The sequence below is a fragment of the Phoenix dactylifera genome, chromosome 8 (assembly GCF_051530095.1).
Source record: "Phoenix dactylifera cultivar Ajwa chromosome 8, Ajwa_hap1_PhDact_Kaust_v1.1, whole genome shotgun sequence".
Taxonomy (NCBI): Eukaryota; Viridiplantae; Streptophyta; class Magnoliopsida; order Arecales; family Arecaceae; genus Phoenix; species Phoenix dactylifera.
In genome coordinates, this window is record NC_143197.1 from 10840789 (window position 1) to 10862537 (window position 21749).

General features: G+C 38.6%; 1 protein-coding gene across 7 annotated transcripts; it reads right to left on the bottom strand.

The window, feature by feature from the left end:
• Positions 1-242: 242 nt before the first annotated feature.
• On the bottom strand, positions 243-16750 carry LOC103716048 (cysteine-tryptophan domain-containing zinc finger protein 7-like). 7 transcript variants are annotated; one of them, XM_039124601.3, is made up of 15 exons: positions 16105-16750; positions 15423-15495; positions 15192-15325; positions 14720-15064; positions 13188-14617; positions 12494-12948; positions 10244-12342; positions 9988-10148; positions 6671-6831; positions 5457-5617; positions 3242-3963; positions 2949-3099; positions 2742-2845; positions 2522-2606; positions 243-642 (listed from the first exon to the last, which is right to left on the bottom strand). In XM_039124601.3, exons 1-11 carry the CDS (start codon positions 16261-16263, stop codon positions 3772-3774), a joined length of 5370 nt encoding a protein of 1789 aa, XP_038980529.3. In that variant the 5' UTR covers positions 16264-16750; the 3' UTR covers positions 243-642; positions 2522-2606; positions 2742-2845; positions 2949-3099; positions 3242-3771. The 7 variants fall into 7 exon arrangements, with proteins under 7 accessions (XP_038980529.3, XP_038980530.3, XP_088558899.2 ...); XM_088702773.2 differs by lacking the exon at positions 243-642 and having other exon boundaries at positions 841-2606; positions 10244-10557; positions 10672-12342; XM_039124600.3 differs by lacking the exon at positions 243-642 and adding an exon at positions 841-1053.
• Between the last annotated feature and the right edge of the window lie 4999 nt (positions 16751-21749).

The window sequence follows — 21749 nt, forward strand, 5'->3', positions numbered from 1 at the left end:
AGCTCCAGATCGTTTCAGCTATTCCGACTCGGCCATTAACGAGGAACCAACTCAGATAAAAGGCAGTACCGTTGGTCCACTTGAAGATTTATCTTGCGTCGAAATAATCTCATTCTTTAAAACTCGTCTAATGGCTTTAGCTTGTATTGATAAACAAACATAATCATTGGGCCGATATCAATAATTAACAGCTAATCTAACATATTTTTAGTTATTTGTATCTATCTATTTACCTATATATATAGTTCAATGAAGCTGGAATCAAGCAAGCAACTCGGTACATCTTGAAATATTTAGCATTCGGTCCAAAAACAAAAGCTGTATCAGTCTAGTAATTGATCTGAGCCTTGATCAAGCTTGATGGAGCCAAAAACAAGCTGCTCATGAAGCACAGCTTGCTCATTTTCAGACAGCGGATACCACTTCTCAGGTGTTCTCGAGTTATGGCCCGCAGACCAGCATCTATTTTCGAAGACTTAAAAAAAGAACTGAAACAGCTATGCCTTGCACGACACCACAAAGGATGCCTGGGCACTGTTCTAGGTTCCTGAAATTCTCATGGATCTACTTGAACAGAACCCTCATGGACCGTTATTCCTCCTATATCCAGGAGATCCGATAGGCATGTGGAAAAATAATCGCCTGCATAAAGAGATCTATAGATTAACAAACCCAACCCAATTATGATAACTGTTAATAATCTGAGCATCTACTATCTGCAAGTATTAACAAATCTCGACAATTATACTACTATGCTGCACAACTAATACTAATAGGCACCAAGCATACACAAACATGAAAGAGAGCATGCGGCATAGATGGATAAGTCGTGCTCCCATGTTAATTTTAAAAGACTACCATGTTAATAGTAGTACTTTTATTATGAAATGAATCGATGCATTTTTGCTGCTATTTAAACACATGGGGAGTAGTCAGGCCAACTCAGAGAGAGTGGTGCTCTTTTGTACAATTCCCGATACAAATCCAACAAAACTACTGAAAGCATGCAGCCGCCTATGTCACTGCTCAGTCAACTTGCCATCTTTCTCCAACCTGAAAAACGGCAATTTTGAGCAATCAGCATGCATCCACACCAACACATGCACATTAAGCCCCCAGAGTTGTATTTTGCTGGTTTCTTATGAAAAACAAGACTTCCATCTTAATTACAAACAATGGAAGCAAATGTATTCGTTAAGCCACTGCAGCTGTGTACGACCTAGGAAAACATGCCATTAGTCCAAGTGAAGATATCCAGAGTTTGATTATATTGCTATTGGCACACAAACAGCATTAGTTTAAATTTGGAATTAATGTGCATTATAAATTCTTTTATAATGCTCATTGTAACTTGAAAGTATTCTGATCCGAACCGACCCCACATCCAAATGACTCCAAAATCAGCTCAGATTTAGACCTTGAGAACAAAATTATTAACATAATTAAAAACTTACAATTGTGAATTGAACCAACAGTTAGCAATGAAGCAATGTCCATTATATAATATAAAATGCATATGCAAGAAATCACCAAATATTGGTTCTTAAGTGTTCTCAAATTATAAAATCATGATGTCTTGTCCAAGATCTTGGTTTAGATATCCCACTATTAATGGCAAAATTTGACGCAAATCTAATGTAAGGAACCTATCTGGTCATTAAAAATTGTCCATTTCATCATTCAAGCAAAAAATAAAATTTCAAAAACATTTAGTTTATGACTTCAAGCATTTTCAGCATTGAAAATCTTGCAAGAAATATGAATTCTCAATAAAGATGAGCTACTATTACAATCAAGACTTGGAATTCTCAACTAAATGACAAGAAAAGATATGCCTACCACCCATACAAAATAAGGTTTAAAGCTCATATTTAATGCCTAAGACATAAATAAAGATTTTTATTAAGAAAAGCAAGATGGTGGCAATTTTCTATATTAAATTAGGTCATCACGTAAACAACATTAGCAGGGGAAAACAAAGTAAGGTCCCAGGCATCATTGCTGAATACTATGAAAATTTGGTGTTCCAGTGATGGCATTCCAAGATTAAAATAAGAAACATTAACGCAACAAATGATTGTTCAAGTACTAACACAACAGAAATCAAGCATAAAGAAAACTTTAGATGTGAGTCAAATTCATGCTTTATTCCACAAAATCTCCATCACTTACAACTTATCATATGCTCAAATCTGTTAAAAGTAGAAATAAATGTAATAATGACACTAAATAATTCATATATCTCCAATGTCGGAGATGAAATATTCTGGTGCCAAACAGCCAAGCAGTTCCTTACAAGTTCAGAAAGTTCCAGTTGGGTAGAATTTCTTCAAGAATTTTAACTAACATATTTAAAATAGAAGTCGACCAAAAAGGAATGTGTTGACATGGGGATCTAAGGGCTTTTCGAGCAAAATCTGGAGAGATGATATTATAAGGGTTCTTTTTTTCTGAATAAAGAATATATTGATTTTATCCAAGGAAGATTAAAAGGAAAGTGATTGTTGGTCTGAGAATGTACACAGGTACTCCCTGGACAGCAATTTTGTTTTCCTTGATTCTTTTCAAGTGGCTTTTCCTCTTCTCTCTTTTTGTTCTCCTTGGGTCTTCCATCACCATATCATCATTATAAAAAAAAAAATTATCAAACTCTCTTCCCATCTCTCTGATTATGAATGTATTTATTTATTATCAAATCTTAAAAATGCTGTTCAGTGTAAGTGGGTAGAATGGAGTTTTACCTGTTGGAGCTTTGTCCGAAGACTGACAGCAAGAGGGACCTCCCAAGAATATTCCTGCTCCCCACCTTATGTTAGCAATAATGATTTAATATTTAACAAATTCCCTGTCAGATAAAACAAACATGCGGCAATTAATATAGCATACGATAAATTTAGAAGATTAAGATCCAAAAAGAGAAAAAAATCATATATTTCCACTTTACGTACCTCTTTGGGAAAGTTTCGAACACAGAAGCTTCATGTCAGAGAACCTACATACTAAAGGTCTTTATACACTCTAATTGTTCGGTACCCGTCTGCTTCATCCCAGATTGCATATATTCTGATCCTGGGTATGAACAAGAGCCAATAGAACAACCTATAGAAAAGTTAAAATGCAAAATTATTAGCAGCAGCTATAGCAGTTGACTTCCAAATGTATAAAACAGCTTCTTCGACATTGTTATAGCTTAAAGACAGGAAAAAGAATAAGATACTCGAATTCTGAAAACATTACATACCATGACAAGACACGTTAGTTTGTACTCAGCTTTGTGGCATTTTAAACAAGGTTATATCGGGCATTTCATAGCAGACAGAGCTTAATGGAAAACAATTCATGCATGCACCACTTCCCCACCATGTTTCCACTGTCACATAGATTTTGAATCCACAAACAAAGCAAGTGAAACAACCTTGTCTATAGCAGTATCTCCATCTTGTTGCTGAGGCAGGGTAATAAGAAATGCATTACACCTGTCACCCCTCCATATTGATGGAGCAAGGGGCAAAAATTAAGCCCTTCTCCATGCCTCAAACATCACAGGCCACAAAGAATATTTTACGAGGACTGCAAGCTGATCTTTCTGTACACATTCTACAGGAAGTGAGACTGAGAGATCCAATCCCTTCAGTAAGAACATGCCATCGTAGAAGTGAGATCGAAACCAATCCAGCATTTTCACCCCATTATAATCAGCATAGCTGAGGGTAATGCAGAAGAACATGATCTTCTATTCACAGGGACAATGTCTGCTCTGTCTTTGAACAACTAACTACCAATAGACTCCATTGATAGCCGTACAAGTCGCAGTAGTTCTTCTACATTGTGAAAGTTGAAATCGAGAACTCTTCTCACAGAAGACATGCCATCAGCCCTGTCCTTTTCCAGGCTGACACTAGCAGCTGCAATAGCAATCTGCGATTTCCTAGTCGCTTCAAATGCACCATTTAGATCGTTTGTCTGCAGCCAAATTTATTTAGGACACCTTTAGATGCCATGCCAAAACCACCAACAATTAAAGGTAAATATCATCCACATGTCTTTTATACAAGAAAACAGCAGAACACATGCTCATATGCATTAATACAAACAAAAAGCCAGACCACACTACCCACTTTCAGTTAAGCCAATTTAGGCAGTATTCTTCCTGCTTGATTCACGAAATCCTAAAGATTTTTCATCATGAATACACAAAAGACACCAAGCACATACATACATATATCCTATGAAAGGCATGGAAATGGATATAGACATGGACATGGATATTGTAAGATATGGATATCAGCATAGTCTGCCGTACCGGTCCGTACCGGCCGGTACGGGCCGGTACGTACCGGTCTGGCCTGGAACCGGTACCGGATCAGCGTAAAATCCGGTACCGGTAATTTATTGTTGAAGGACCGGTACGCCACCGGTTCGGACCGGTACGGACCGGTACGGGACCGGTTTCGTACCGGTCCGGCCGCCACCGGTACGCCGACCGGTACCGATACGGCGGACCTTGGATATCAGCAATATGGCAAATCCCATAGAAGGATACAATACAGCTGGGATATGGTAGTAAATAAATAAGGCAAATCCCATAGGAGGACACGATACAACTGGGATATGGTAGTAAATAAATATACAATATCTGAATACATGAAAAAAAATCATTCATAAAGCATAACAAGTTATCGTGGTAGCATAATTCAAACTCAATATAATAACACCAAAATCCACAAATTCCATCATTTTGTCACCATACATATCCATAGAATACAATCCATAACAAATACAGTAACATCAGAATTGCAAACTCTAAAGTTAACTATCCATCATTAAGAAAAAATATTGATCTCAGAATAAATAAATAAACGAAGGAAGGACTCCCACTCTTCCTTGGAGGTCAACAAAGTATACCAACATCGATATCCATTACAATATCAGATAAGGAAACAGCATGCAATTCAAAGTATCAACGCATCCTAACATAAATAACTAAATAATAAACAAATAAATAAATAATAAACAAATAAATAAATAATGGCACTTCCCTTCTTCCCTGTAGGTATCTACAAAATATCCCAACATCAGTATCCAATCCATATCGGATAAGGCAACAGAATGCAATTCAAACTATCAATGCAGCCTAACATATATCAAAATTGTAAGGTCCCAACTTACTGTAGCAAGTTAGACTGTCAGAAATGAATCAACAGCAAAGATACATGTACTACCAGTCAACCATAAGATGCTGCTAATTTCCTGAAACTGTATAGCTTGTGAGTTAATAAGTTTATATTCTCAGGCTGTGTGCACTGTTGATGTTTTCCTTTTTTTTTTGTTTGGAGAGAGGGGGGGGGGGGGGGAGCAGGGCTAGTATGATTTAATAATATATTACCAAGTAGCAGGTATATGCCTATTTCTCATCCATCAAAACTTGATGAAAAATCAAAAGTAGCAAAACTTACATAGTTGAGCAACCGCATAATTTGCGGATGATTGCGAGCAGCTACAACATGGGTGCCAGCAACCTGAGGAGAACAAACACCCCTGGCTGATGTAGCCTTACCTAATGTACCCTGATTGTTTAGGTTATCAACATCTGAAGCAGAAGAGGATGGCGATTCTCCTGTGACCAAAAATGGACAATTAACATCTTAGCAATGACTCTTCATTAACATAGTGTATAACACATGAACAGGCATAAATGGAAATAATGTTCAGAAATGGCTGTATGGAACAAATGCAGAAGGAAAACCTTGACAAGCAGTCATACAGTACCACCAAAACTATATCTAAGGGGGAAAAGGATGCAGATTCATACAAGCAACAATGTGATAGTGCGCATGACAATTTTTGATAGTTAATTTTTTTTAAAAAAGATGATTTAACAATCAACAAAAGAATATCAAAAGAATCTCTCCTCTTAAAAACTAGATCTTTAGCAAATTAAAGGATTTTTCTATCCATTACACTGATAGGAACTAAGCATTGATTAGGACTAAGCTTTGTCAAATTCATTATGTATTCCATGAAATCAGTAAGAACCAACAGCCCACAATCCCTCTCCGAACAAGTTTATCCACCCATTTCCACCGAAAGCAGATTTCATCTACATTTAAGTTACATTAGCACGACCCAATTCACAACAACTGGACACTAGGATCTTCATCAGCAAAATAACTACTTAAAAATATAAAATAATCGTAATCCCGCTGCCCTATAATTGGAGACAGTGAAAAGGTTCTGCCAGTTCCCCAGAAAGGGTCCAACAAATAATGACTCTATTCATGAAGGAAACTGACAACATGATCATTCCCTCAAGGTTCACAAAAATTCGAAGTATGAGCATTTGTCGACAGAACTCCACAAATGAGCTCTCAAGATCACAGTAGATCAAATGTAAGACATCTTACATTTTCCACTTTTCGTTCAAGCAGATAAGATCCTCATAGCACAATCTATTCATTCACTCTACTTTTTTGTACAAGTCCAATAGAGCTGCAGTAAATGGTTTGTTAAAAGTACTATCTGGAATGATCAGTATTTAAGTCTATAGTTTAGGCAACAACTGCCATTAAATATTAAATCTATGTATTTACCAAACAAAACATAGGAACAAGTACAATACATGTTGAAACTTTTAGACCCAAATTCCAACAATTGCTGCATATCTACTAACCTGGCTGAAGAATCTGAAGAGCTGTTTGTAATTCATGTTGATCTCTGCTTGCACTGGGATATTTGTAGTACGCAGACTTCAAATATGCCACTTCCACACACTTGTATGCTAAAGCAGCTGCTGCCATTTCTTTGCATCTCTCATATTCATGGGCACAAAATCTGATAAACCAAGCATCAGCCAAATAAAATAATCTACTGAAAATAAACTTTTATGTTTCTTTTATACACGTCAAGTTTAATTCAGCAAAACAGTGCACAGATTATGATAGTCCAGTTCTTCAACTTGATTGGTATAGTCCAATCCTTCAACTTGAATAGAGACGTGGTTGAATGTCATGAAGCCATAGATGCTCTATTTTCTATTATTTGCTAAGTTAAAAATTTCCCATTATTGTAAACATCAATGTTTCTAACCTGGCCTGTTTGACCAGGTCAACCACCACCCATCACCCACAAGCCAAAACGGGTTGGACCCGCAAAATAAAACCCCATATGAACTGCTTTTTGAATCACCATCCCAAGCAGTCCAAACATTCGAACCACCCAGTCCTAATGACTCATGCCCTCACAGGTCTAGTAACAAAGACTCATGGTGACAAGCTATGTAAAAGAAAAGGAAATGGCATACCTTTTTTATGCCCCCTTTTCCCCATTCCCAGTTATAGTGCTTCTTTACATCCCACTCTAGAGCACATCCCCTAGGTTTTCTACTGTCCCAATTAAGGGTTTCAAGTGGGTGTCATTTGCCTTGATGCCGGTGTAATACACTAAGAAGATAACTAGATCTGCTTCTAGAATCATCGATAAAAGTTTCAAGCTAGTCATGGTAGATTTAAGGTTTCTCCACCAGTTCTCAAACAGCTTTAGATATTAAAGATCAAGATGGTGGTGGATTGGAACAACTTTAGAGATCAGAGGTGATACTTGGGCCCTATCCAATTCTTGCCTTGCCATTGGCTGATCAGACAGGGATCATCTCCCGTTCAAATTTCATTGGTAGAGATCTAGGATTGGCTCGCTAGGGGATAGCTCTTCTCCTTTCAAAGTTGATACTAATCAAATTAGGATGATCCAAATGCAGATTAGTAGCTGACACACAATCAAATCAATGACCCATGAAGTGTCCATCAAGTATATCAAAACCATAAACATCAAGCACTTCTCAACTATATTTTATTTTTCAAAAAACTCTTTAATTGCCAGTAATATTTAGTAAGGGCCACATAGTACATCCTACGTCATTTCAAGTTTTTCTAAATCTTTTTGCACCATCCATCCATGTTATCTCCAATTTTCACTCCTCTCCTGAATATTTCAATGCAATTTCAGATACCTCTTCTAATCAAGCTTCCTTTGATCTTCATGGCAACCCCTTTACTCCTTTCCTCCTTTTACATGTCTCCGAATATTTCAATGAAATTCAGATATTTTTTTCTAATCAAGCTTCCTTTTATCTTCATGGAAAGCCCTTTACTCCTTTCCTCCTTTTACATGTCCATCGCTTAGCCCAAAACCACTGCAACTCCTTTCCTCCTCAAATGCACTCACTCCTCACCCCTATAATGCCTAGACTTCTGAGATTACCACAAAAATTCTCATATCTGCACCACTCATCTTGCAAGCTTAAGCCCTGGACCCCCTTTTAGTCCTGACCTACACAACATTCGTGGCCCTATTGTCATTTTATTGAAAAGGCATTGGGCTGCCATCCACATCCTTTTAATGGATCTAAGAAAATAGAATTAACATTACATCACTTTCTAATAGGGCTTCAATATTATTTCCATTTTCAGCAAGCTTCAATTTTATAATAATATATTTTCTTTCATTTAATCTTAGATCCCAACCTTCCAAGGAATCCCATAATGATTCCAAATACTTATAAATAACCTATTCTCATCAAATCGATTTCTATTATGTTGTCAGCAGATAATATATAACATGGGATTAGAGCCAAACTTTGGTGTAAGCACACTGCATCTATAAATTCAATTGTCCCACCAAATCTACTTCAAGGATTAATCCCTATCTCTCCATTTAGGTTGCTCATCAGTTTTTTGACTTTCCCTAAGGTGATAAGCACAATTATTTCTGTTTTGTGCCATACATTTCCCTATCACAAAAGGGAAGTAAAGAAATTGACACACCAGAAGTAAAGAAATTTCCATGGATACCAGAAGGAAAAAAAAAAGAAAAAAAAAATCTATGTCAATATCCAAAGAAAAGACCACTGCCTCCCCCCTTCCTTGCCTGATAATGAAAGATAATACAGAATTTCAAGAATATTCAACATAAGAAGTTGCAATTCGAAATCAAGATTCTTAATAGTCACATACATATGGACAAATTTCTTGCTCTTAAACATTTGGCACATCATGGATCAACATTTGAATCCCAAACAATGTCAAGCAAATAATTAAATGTCTCCTGACATTGTCCACATCTGGACAAATATGGAAAACATGTGGCACCAGCAAGGCATACCTTGTCAAACCCTGACTTTATTATGAAAAGATTATTTTTCACTCAATGCATTTCACATAACTTCAAAATCCCATCTGGTCTAACTGATCATAACAGTGAACAATGTCTTCATGATCAAGTCATGACAACACATTCAAAATCAGGAGGTTCTTCATGTTTGACGCGTGTAATAAACTGATCCTCATGTTGCATAAATATTCTTATCATTACCTTTAAGCACTGGTGTAGCAAAATTAATGAGGTATTCCAAAAATCCTTGCAAATGAGCAATCACATTGGAATATTGAATATTAAATTTATTTGGGATGTTGAATCAGGTTTGGTGCTGACTATGAAATGGTTGTGCAAAAATATTGTTCTTTTAGTTTTCTCAAGGGTTCAAAAGTCACAAATCAAGTTGGTTGACCCTTAGTGCATGAAGTTTATAGATGTTTGATCAGGAGAAAAAAATGAAGACCCAACCATAGAAGCTGCTAGTGCAAAAGAGGAAGACTAAGTAATGTAAATGCTACTTATGCTGATTTGCCATCCAAAGAAGCACTTTCTGCTAAAGAAGAGGAGACTGAAAAAACTAGCATAAGTAGATAACGGCATGCAACACCACAAGGTTAAAACAGCCACAGGAGGTGCAGCTAGCAAAATCACAAAGTACACAATAGGCTTGTGGCCAGAGTGAAGAAAGAGGCCGGCATGCAATATTGAAGTTTCTATTTTTATGTGTCAACGACAAACAATCCAATATGGGCTTTATAATAATAAGTCACTTTGTTAATTGCCTATTAACAAAATAACATAGCCTAAAAAGTGAATTATCATGAAATTTTAGCTTACTGGCAGAGTTTTGCTGTATCAAAATACATCTGCATTGCACGCGATGCGTCCCCTTGTTTTGCACTATCAAAATTGAGAGGCTCCATAAGAAAGGCATAATGTAAAAACTTCAAGGCTGCCTGAAAGTATAGGCCTGTGCTTTCAAGTTCTAATCCCTCACTCTGCAAAATGAAACATTTATCAGAACAATTGCAAAGCAACAACAAGATCAGTAAACTTTGAAGATGAACAAATTAAATGAAATGTTCATGTTAACCTTTAAACGATTAGCTGTATGCTTCAAATCTCTTGCTTCTTTCATGACAATATATGCAGCAGAATGACCATCCTTTCGAATTGGACTTGAAGTGTCAGGACCATTTGGGATGCCTTGCCTCAAACTATTGTGGTGCACCCCATTGTGGATATCGGGTTGTCTGGATTCTTTGCCTGCCTTTGATGCATCGGCATTTACTGCATCATTAGAGGGTACTTCTGACCTGCTTCCCTTGACAGGTGAAGAGACTTTTTGAGGGACTTGATTATGTGTTTCCTGTTTATCTCCAGAAGCCAAAATTGAATGTGCTTTCCCTATTCCAACAGGCAGTTCCCGTTGATCAATCAGATCAGAAACATTGTGATCTAATGACTTTCCATCATTGTCAGAAGATGCTGGTTGTAGGTCGTCATGGATATTGGACTTACCACATCTAACTCTGACAACTGCAACTCTTGAGTCAAGATCCTTATGCTGATTAGAAAGCATGGACGGACCATGAGTATCCAAATGTTCTTGTATTCCATTATCTCTTCTACCTGTAGACCATCTTGTGGCAGAGTCCTGCTTCCCCGAAAAATCTTTCTCATCCCTCAAATCTTCAAGATAAGTAGAATGCTGATGAGAACTCAGGTCAACCTTCTGTTGGCAGCCGCTGCCATTCTTCATAGAATATGAATCCTTGTTTTCATTAGACAAACCAGAAACCTTAAGCTTACCTTTCTCCAAGTCTGATCTAGAGCTCCTCGGTCTCTCTTTGAACCGTGAAAAAGAGTTCTTGCCAGACTTCTGTTCACCAGAACCATTTACCTGGTGGTGTTTATTCAGCCTATCTAAATCTTCAATATGGTCTTTACATGGAAGTTCATGAGGATATCTGTAATCCATAAGATTCCTAGTACCACTCGCCACATTAATCTCTTCCATCTCAACAGGTGACAGATCATCATGGCTAACCCTTTTCAAATGAATTCCATCTTCAGCTTTGTCACAAGATAACTGATTTGCTTCTCTATCCTGATGATCAAATGACCCTCTCGTAAGACTTAAAACTCCCAATTCTGCTTCTCTATGATTTTCTATAAGTCGTTGTTGGACAGAATAAGCTGTCTCCTTCCTTCGTTTTCCAGAGCGGTCACTTCCACCATCAGCTTCACTATCTGAATATCTTCTTGGGCTCCCCAGGACAGAGGAACCAACATGTAAAGCATCATCCTTTACCACTGAGTTTCTTCTGTTAAAGAGCTTTTCAGTATTTGAATACCTCAATGGAGATGAAGAAACTGACTCTACTGGAGAGGCCTTTGTTTCCTGAATGTTGGCTTTACTTTTGCGGGAGCTTGATACCTTTGAAGAACTTGAAGTAGCTGCTGTAGAAGTCTGTGCATATGCCATCTCCCTCTTCGAGGGATCAACAAAGTCCAATGCCTGTCTAGAAGTTTCATTCCCTTGGGAAGGCCCCAACTGATGCTCTTTTCCAGTGGCATATCTGCCCTCCTCATCCATTCCATCAGGCAGATGCTCTCTGCTAGCAGGCAAGACAATTCTGGTCGAGGAACTTTTTTTATCAATCCTGCCTGTACTGGACCCCTTTCCCTCAGACTTTGAAACCCTACCCTTCTTTAACTTTAACATCTCAGGTCTTAAAACTTCATTGACAGTAGCCTGGACCTCCTGATTGTGCTGATCATCTTGCCACTCCTTCAGTTTTCTCTCCGTAGAAGCAAATTCCAGTTTCTCAGATTTTTCTACATTTGATGCATTGGTTTGTTTTTTAATATCCCCATTTGGAAGATACTGAATTTCATCTTTTAACCTCTTAGATGATGCAGACAAACTATCTTTCAACTCAGACTTCAAGTCCTTTGACGAAGAACCATCTCTGTGTTTCTGAAGATTTTTTGCAATTATCTTAGTTGACAGACCATTAGCCATGTCAGGACCTGCTTTTCCAGCTAAATCATGGTCAGAATAACAATCTCTGACAGGATGATGTGAGCCTTCTTTCTTGATTTTCTTAAATGCTCTAAAATCATTTAGATCAACCTCTCTCTTGCTATTTGGTTTTGATTTTTTATCGTTTTGTCCAATAAAATCACCTGCAGTAAAGTATAAGAGAAACAATATATTACTGTTGCAGAACCAACTTTGCCTATTACAAAGACATGAGCATTGGCGCAATTAAAGGTTGCCTGGTAGGTCAAAAGCCTTGAAGAATAAGAAAAAGAGCTCAAATTGTACAGGGTGTACCTTCATTTGAATAGCAGCCGAGATTTTTATGCTTCTCCTTTTGTTTGTGTTTTTGCTTCTCTGCAGTGAAGTCAGTTGATTTGCCCGCATGGCTGAGGCCAACTTTGTCTGACGAGTTTGTTTCAAAAGGATACTGGTTCGGATCATTCAAATTTCTACTTCTGTTAGAGACCTGTAGGTTCGTATTCACAGGATTTGAAAACTGAATTGAATGATTAGGTACAGTAGTTGCATCCTTAGGTCCATTTTTTCTCTTCCCAATAGCAGGCACACTTCGCATGTTATGTTCAATTTTTTGATTGAGATGCAGAGCATTGGTTGAAGTAATGCTTGATGCAGCAACATTATGATGGCCTTCCAAACTAGCACCACTCTCAGGAACAGGAATCAGATATAGTGCACGTAGTGCTTTTGTTGTTTCCTCCTCACTGAATTCGCAACTATTCATTCTAGGCCTGCATGAGATTTTCAGAAAGTAATCAGTTGGAGAACAACATAAATTTAGAGGAACGAATGCAAAAAGCATCAGATGTTAGTTGCCAAACTTCAGAATAAAGAACATTGCAAAAGTAATAATAATTAGAATATCATAGTAAATACGTACAGATAAATTTGTGCATAACAAAACAAGAAATGGGTATACAGTGATAACCAAACAAAATTAAGTTGACAGTGCATTCAGAGAAAAACTTACAGCCAATCAAGCAGGCTACATTGCCAGTTCTTGGGGAGGCGATCAGGATTGGTACCATAGGGTAAGAGGCGCCATTGCTGGCATATATCACAACATACCCAATGTTCATTTATAACAACAGGAGCATGGGTGGCAGCAGCTGCACCTGAATATGGGGCATTGCCCATCAAAGGCATAGTTGCGGGCTCATTAATAGAAACATCAGAGGTGGGAGCATTATCAACCTTTTTATCACCTGACCTCCCCTTTGATGTTTCAATAGACGTCAAGGGCTCTTTCTCATGTTCATAGTTCCGAACCTTTAGTTTATCTTTGTAATGTAAATCTGGAAAACCAGCTCCACTCTCAAGCTGTTCAGGATTTACAGCACCCATAACATCACCGCAAGATTCTTTAGATGAGTCCTTACTCGATCCTTTACGGGATTTCAAAACTTTGGACTTCTTTTCAAAATGCTTAGCTTTTGCATCAGAGCTTTTCTTCTTTTCTTTTAACGATGCAGAAGAGTGACCACTCAGGTTGTCCTTTGATAACTCCATGAGTGGTGCTGCATCAGTTTGGCTTCCCTTCAGCTTTCTTTTTCCCTCAGATAACTGGTCCTTCCCTCGGAATATCTTCTCTCCTTGTTCCCATGAAGTAGCTTTCTGAGAAGAAATCTGTTTAACTGGATTTGTCTGTCCAGCCATGTCCTCCTTCTTTCCCCTAAACATATTAGAATTGCCATTAACTAGATCATAACTCTTCTCAACTTTGCTCCCGTCTTCTCTTTGCAAATCAGATGAAGTGTTCTTATTGCTACTTGTATTTCGTTCTTCCAAGGCCTTCTCTGCAATCATTGCTTTTGAGTTAAGTTTTCCTTTTGCATGTGTTGCTTCATTCTCTAAATTGCCAACTGCATTATTTTCCATGCCTTCCATTGACTCCAATTCTTTATCCTTAACTATATCAGGAAAGGGTATTCTCTCCTTCGCTGTTATCTTCTCATGTTCCTTTGAGTAATCCAACATTCTAGTGACACCTTTCACTGACTCCCTAACTATCTGCCTTTCTGTTTTTCTATCAGCATTCTCCAAACCAGCTAAAAGTGGTATATTCAAGGCATCAGAAACAAGCTTTTGTCCTGCTGCGGTTTCAATATCAATTTCCCTATTCAAAATTGTGCTTATGTCATCTTCGCATTTTACATTCTTTACTTCTGTGGACTTCCCTTTCTTCTCATCAGACTTCATGTTCTTTTCATTGTAAACTTTGACATCTTTCGCAGGCAGTGTCAAATCACTTAGGACTGCACACCCGTCAGGAGTGCCCTTGTACAGCATGCCAGTTTTACATTTTTTAATGAAAGAACTATCTGTCCCAGTCAACTGGAATATACTACCTGGAAGAGGTGAAAGCAAAACAGCCCCAGGAACTGGAGAGCATGTCATCATCTGCTCCATTACATTTATGAACACAAAAATCATTAGCTGATGCAAACTCTATGATCCTGTCTTCCTTAATGGAAGATAAGTTGAAGATTGGAGCAAATTTACCTTGAGAATGGCCCACGGAGACTCAGGGGAAAACCCTCCACTCACATCAGGGCTATCCTCCAATGATGAAGATGGAGACATGTCAAGGCCCAGACCGCTGTAGATAGCAGCATTATTTCTTGCCAACATGTTATCAGGGCCAACTTTTATGCGGACCTTTAATGTCTTCTGGTCACTTCCATTAACTGGTTTGTTCAAGGAATCATGCTGGGGAATAGACTCCTCATTACTTTGTGTTCTCATACCCATGTCTTTTTTGCTTGAGATCTTGCTTGGTGTTGTCGAGGCAGTGCACTTTTTAGAGAGTGATGCCCCAATTTTGATGGAAGGATTCTGATATGTACCCTGTAGAGATACATAATCGTAATTATCAAGGAAAAGCTAGTCTACTGAACTATTATAGTTTTTCTTCTTCCGATGGGAAACCTAAGCTGGCCCATAACTTTGTGCATGCTGAATTAAAATAATGTACCTCGAATGAAAGGGCGTAGGGAGATCTTGTGCCATTGTGGTTTGGCACCCTCAGCGGACTTTTAGGTTGAGACAGAATGGTTGGAGAACGCTGGTAAGTAGGCAAAAAAGAACCATATCCCCCAAACTTTGTCCCTGTTATTCAATCAATTTTTCAGAACCTCATCTATGGTTGCAATTACCATAAGTTGGAAAATTGATACCATAGTGGAGGCTATATAATCTGACTTACCCAAGTTTTCCGCAGACACTCCACCTTCAAAATCTTTTTGGAAATGCCCCAATACGTCTTGAAGTTTTTCATCCTGGAAGGAAATGAAAGCCAGTTCTGTAAAGAACCATACAAATGCACATAGAAAAGAAGAGCACCACCACACTCTTAGTGAGAACTATAAATGTGAAATGCATGAACATTCTGCATGCTCTTAAATTCAGCGAGCAAAAGGCATAACTTTAGAGCTGCATGACTAGGCATTTTTTCAGCCTGAATTCAGTCAAAAATATTGTTACAGTTTCCACTATAACACTTAGCAATTCTTCAACGTGCGCAGCTGAACTTAAGGAGTTATGGAGACGAATTCTGACTGTAATTGTGTTGCTAGAAAGACGGAAAAGCGACATTCTTTTAATCTAGGCATCTCCTACCATAGCGCAATGTTGTAATTCCACTGATTCCCAAAATTATGCTCCAGAAAATTACATGAGCAACAAATTTCAAGTTCTTATACAGCCAACTCAAACAGAAATATGGAAGCAAGAAACAAAAAAAACTGGAACGAGCCAACTTTTCTAATACAAACTTTAGCCATATCTCATCAAAACCATGAAATTGTCAGTGCTAATAAAACGAAAGATCCAAACTTTCTCCTAAAAACGAAATAAAGCACGACAGCGAGACCAATCGAAGGTCTTACGATGTACGAGAGCGCGATGTCGGGGTCGACGCAGGAGTCGTCCTCCCCCTCCTCCTGCCCGGAGTACGCCTCTCCTTCTTCGAGCTCGTTCTCCTCCATTCCCCCAAACCCTAAGCCTACCTCCTTTCTCCCTTCATCCCTCCTCCTCACCGACAGCATCCAATCACCCTTCCCCCCAATCCCCCACCCACCCCGCCCCACCGCCCAACTCGAGACACCCGGCTCAAATCCCTCTCCTTCCGCAGCCTCCCGGAATCCCACGGCCGGAATCCAAAACCTAGAACCCCTCCCCGATCGAGGCGAGCCCGGCGGGCCAAATCAACACCTCGCTCCGCCCCCAAAACCCGGCGGCCAAGGAGCAGAGTTTCGGCGATCGAGAGATCTCCGAGATCGATTTCGAGGGGGAGCCAATAGACGGCGTAGAGATCGCGAACGCGAGAAGCCCCGGAGGGTTTTTCTTCGGATATTTTTCTTTCCTGGCGCTCCGCTGAGAGAGAAACGCTCTCTCTTCCTCCAGAGAGGAGAGGAAGAAATAAAAATAAAATAAAATGCTTTTCTCTCTCTCTCTCTCTCTTTTATTTTATTTTAGGGCAGTCGGAGGACAGAGTACACGCAGCGATCTGACCGGAAACAATCGGGCCGAAACGGTCTCGCCTCGGGTGGAGCCCAGCATAAGGACGAACGGAATAGTGACATGTCAGCATGCTCTCTCGTCCAAGTTATAAGTTTTCGGGCTGGTGACCTCGGTCGGGAACGGTCCAGTTCGCCGGGTGGAAGGCAACGTTGTACCCGACCATGAGCGAAGCTCATCTACGTGTCAACACATGATTGGTAACTTACTCCAAAGCCCGCTGAATTAAACTAATCAGTCGGATTCATGGCACTACGGCAGATAATGGGAGGGCTCGTGTAGGTTTCGCGTGCGGGAACTCCACAGTTAACCGCAGCGTTTTCATGGCACTACAGCCACTCGAAATATTGACTTCAAAAGGTGACTTGGAATTTTTGGAATAAATAAAAGAGTTCGGGACTGTGACGCGGAAGGTTCCCCCAAACGGATTTAAATGACGAAAATGCCCATGGAGGTGGGCATGCCGACTTCACCAATATGGGCAAAAATGTCATTTTCGTAGCAAGCTGTGCGATTCTGTGGATCAGCGTTCCGTCGTAAGGCGGCCCGGTTTTGACTCACACCACGTGGGGAAATGTAGGGCGTCATCCGCAGATTAAAATAAGACAACGAAGTTAAGGGTATGTTTTGGGTGCCAGTTTTAGTAGGGATGCTGACGAAAGATTTGCTGTTTTTTATTACGTTGCTTGTTATGTATGCATAGCTAGAAATGGGAGACTTTTTCAATAAAAATCATAGAAAAGCTTTACACAGGAGCTTCATGCGGGCAAGGCATCAGAGTTCTACAATTTCTACATCTCATATGGTTTCCCTCATTTAGAAATTCCTATGTTCCAACCTTCTAAAAATCAACTTCAATGGTTGCATACAGAATACAGGCCAATTTGGTGGAGCAAGATTTGTCATACGGGACTCCAGAGCAGCTCTTGTTGTAGCAGATGATTCCTTCATCATGGATGTGACAATCTCATTGGCTGAAAACTAAAGGTGAAGATTATTATATTAGAAAAAGGGAATTCGAAAACAATCATCTTCTGAATTTTGCAAGAACCTAGCATTAAAGGCTTATTCTTCCGTTAATGATGGATATTTGGAGACTTACATCGAGTATCATGTCATATATAATTCAACATATGTTTAGATGGGCTAACTGTATGGCTGATTGAATGGTTTTCTATGTAGCCCAACATAGCAAATCTGGAATGTGGGATACTTCATCGGATTTACTAATTTATCTATGGGATATATTGATGGCAGATGCGGTTGGATATATTTATACAAGAATTTTGTAAAATAGCCTGATTCTCTGCTTGATGACACGTGGCATTGTGATCCAACTCTCCCCTGCTATTGGCTGGTCATCATCGTAGGTAATTCGCGGAGGCCAGCTCGAGTATATCCTGCCTGCAGAGGTTCTGCCCTTAGCTTGCATCCATGATAATAATTGGAACCGTAATACAGTTTTTCATGGAGGTTTTGTGGGTCCCACAGTGAACTTTGGGGGGCCCACAAAGATAATATTATATGAAGTCGTGCGCCACGGAAGCTATTTGTGGAATGAGTGGAATGAGATTGACATCAGAAAGTTAGGAGCCTGATATGCTGTTAGAAAATTTTTATTATGATTTTTTTCTTTTTTGGGTTGGTGGGGGCCGGGGGGGCAGGGAGAGGTTCGACCACTGCAAGTTTTGTATTCTTTCGTTTCGAACTACTACTTCTTCTTTCTTCTTCTTCCTCTATTCTTCCTCTTCTCCTTTCTTTTTTTTTTTTTCTATTTTTTCTTTTTTTTAAGCAAGTTCTTCATACAATACGTCTACAAATACACCTAATAAAGTCAAAAAATACTAACTCGCGGAGTACCTGTGGTAGCTCCCCCTCTTCTGACCAGAGAGTATACCCTGAGTAGTGAGCCGCATAGGCAGTCACCCAGCCGGCTACCCCATTGGCTTCTCTGAATACATGTTTGGCTTGGAAGGCCACCCCATCCCTCATCATCATTCCTATGTCCCGGATCAAGGGGTGGTCTGTGCCCTCAAACCTCGGCTCCTCCTGAATCCACCTGATAACCGTGGCTGAATCGTCCTCCAGAATGATTGAGCTGACCTGCAGTACCAGCCGCGTATATCGAAAACCAGCTCCGGCAGCTCGCAGCTCTGCCCCCAGAACCGGCATGCCAAACAACTGGCAGCCAGCCATTGCCACCACTCTGGAGTGCGAGTCCCATATAACAAAGCCCACACCACTTATTTGGAACTTTATGTACATGCTTATGTATTGAGTGTTAAACATATGATTGATATCAAATTTTTTATCATTTTTCAATCAAAAATGGGGGGATTAATTGAAAATTAGCATGCATTGATGCAAGAGGTAAAAAATAATTCAATAAGCATCGTGGAATCCCATTCTTTGTTTTGCTGGAAATCTATGATGATGATCTTGTACAAACAAAATACTTTGTGTCCAACCATCATTTTAAACATTGTCGCAGGCTAAGAACTTTGATCTACAAAGGTAGCACACTAAAATCAAATGCATGTAAGCTATTTGGGACAAATATGCTTAACTGTTAAGGCTCGTTTTGGAAACTCCCGGCGTGATAGGTTGGGATTTCATATTTATATTGGTTTTGAACTTTCAATTTGCACCCTTGATTTAGAAAAGAACCAAGGTCCTTAATTAAGGACAAAACATATCAAGAGTCCTTGTTTGCCAGATATCCTTAGTCTGTACAAAATGATAAAATACCTTCCAATTTAAAGGATTCACATTAATTATTATAAGTTATTGTATCTGGATCTTGCATGATGAGCCAACTAGATATAATTAATTGAAGTTAATGGGAGATAAATTATAGATGAAATATGCATCATGTATGAAATTGGAAGATATTTTGCAATAATTGCCAATAGATTGTTATACTAATGACTCTTGACCAAGGATAGAAAACGTTAAATCAGGGCCAAAAGCTTGTTATCATGGATTTCTAAACAGAAAGCTTTTGCTTATCAAATTTCTTAGTGATAGCTAGATCTTTAAAATAATGTTCTTAGCGAATTGATTTTTCTATAATCATGTCTTAGCCTCATTAAATGACGCTCATGAAATGGGCCATTAACTCCACACTCCCTGAAATATACCAATAAAAACCTTTTGTCCATAAATCTAAAACATCATTTCAAAGGTCCGCTTTAATATGGGCATATTAATTGTTACAGAGAAGCATTTTATACTTGGAAAGCTATCGATATTGTGTGACCACTAAAGCTATAATTAAGTAAAAGATAAATTGAGTATCAAAACATGTTTGTAGAAAAAAGTTATTATGAAAATGCCTCAAAGATTTATTTAAGAAAGAAATGAACTTAACAATATTTAAGAAAGAAATGAACTTAACAATGCATTGGAGCATGATACAGTTCGATTAGGAATGCTTATGATTCTAAATCAAAAGATAGAAGACAAAGGTAATATCATTGTTTGTCCTTCTTGTCACGTTTGAATGTGCCAAAAAACTTGTTACCTGATGGAAAAGTTGACAAGTCAAAGGGCTACGATATAGGTATGTAGGTGTGCCATCGGTATTGGATCAATCGGAAAAATGATGATCGAAAGAAAGATAGAGAGTAACATAGGTCTAGATGTTAGACCTTCAAAAAATTTTACCACCATCACACCACTAATTGAAAAAGATGGATTTAATAGGGATAGAAATGTAGTATTGGGCTACAATACTAGAAATTATATATTATAGCTATTTCTAAGGTAGAAACTATTAGTAAATTAAGAACTAAGATAAGATAAAATGCATTAATTTGGATTGTCGAAGGATTCTTTATATAAAGTACATATCCATTATTTATACTAAAATATAATAATTACTTACTCTAGTGATTGCCATCCACGTCTGATTCTGCTTTGACAGTTTTGGCAACTGACATTCATTAAGATGGTCACTCTGCATCAACTGTTAAACTGATAATCATATCTTATCAATCATAGCTTATATTGATCCTCTCTTTTACCTCGGTCTATAATACAATACTATACTTGGGAATATCTTTGAGACTGCTTTAGTTATCTCGATTTATTCTTATGTATTATGATTGATCATAGCCAGATTCTGAGCTTTTGGCTTGCTTATCAATGACCGAACCCTTCTCTTTCAGTCTGTGCCTTCATATTGTGAAATTTATCATGACCGAACTCCACCAAGTCTAGCAAGGATCATGTGACTTTTGTCTGCTTTGACTTAATCTAATATTAGTCCACGTGGCACTTACTTGTAACTACTGGCTAGGTTATGGAGATAGAGTATAAAACTACCCTCATATCTTGTTGGTTGATGATCAAGAGGCTGATGGGATGTTTGTCATCATCCCTTCAGTACCTACAAAATAGAAATCTCACAATTATAGTCTTGATTTATTGACTGAGTGTTGCCCTTTTATCGAAGCATCACTTCCATTCTTAGTAATCTGCTTACATCTTTTTTCAAATCCGCCGAACTCTCTATTTTTGCCACATATCTTCCTTCATGGAATTCTCCTACATGCTAGAACAATATGCACATTGTTTAAAGGGTCTTCCACATCCATGGGTGTCTAGCATTATGTTCCCAAAAATAGGGATTTAGCTTGATCTTCTAGTAAGACACGCCTCTACTCTATAAATAGGTAACGCATCCTCTTTTTCGATACTCATTCCCTTTCTTCCTCTTGACTACTCATGCCTTCCCTGATTTTTTTCTCACTTATCATGGCAAGTAAGGCTGAGTATTGGCCGGAGCAACCTATTTATTTTGATCCATTAGTTTTTGATTGGTTTGCTGAATTAGAATGCTATCATAAATCGAGATATCATCACAAATAGATTGCATTACCGAATTGGAATACCATCACCAGTGGCTTGCTATTTGGTTAAGAGCTTGCAAATCGAAAAATCAACATCTTTCATCCAGCCTTGGCTAGTCCAATACCCTCATCTTTTTTGGGCTAGTTTGAGTGGATCCTTT

Excerpts from the sequence above, each read along its gene's own strand:
- LOC103716048 (XM_039124601.3), bottom strand. The coding sequence starts at position 16,263 with ATGCTGTCGGTGAGGAGGAGGGATGAAGGGAGAAAGGAGGTAGGCTTA. Across the intron at positions 6,832-9,987 it reads GATACAGCAAAACTCTGCCA|ATTTTGTGCCCATGAATATG; the intron begins GTAAGCTAAAAT and ends TTGGTTTATCAG. Across the intron at positions 3,964-5,456 it reads TTATGCGGTTGCTCAACTAT|ACAAACGATCTAAATGGTGC; the intron begins GTAAGTTTTGCT and ends ATTTGGCTGCAG.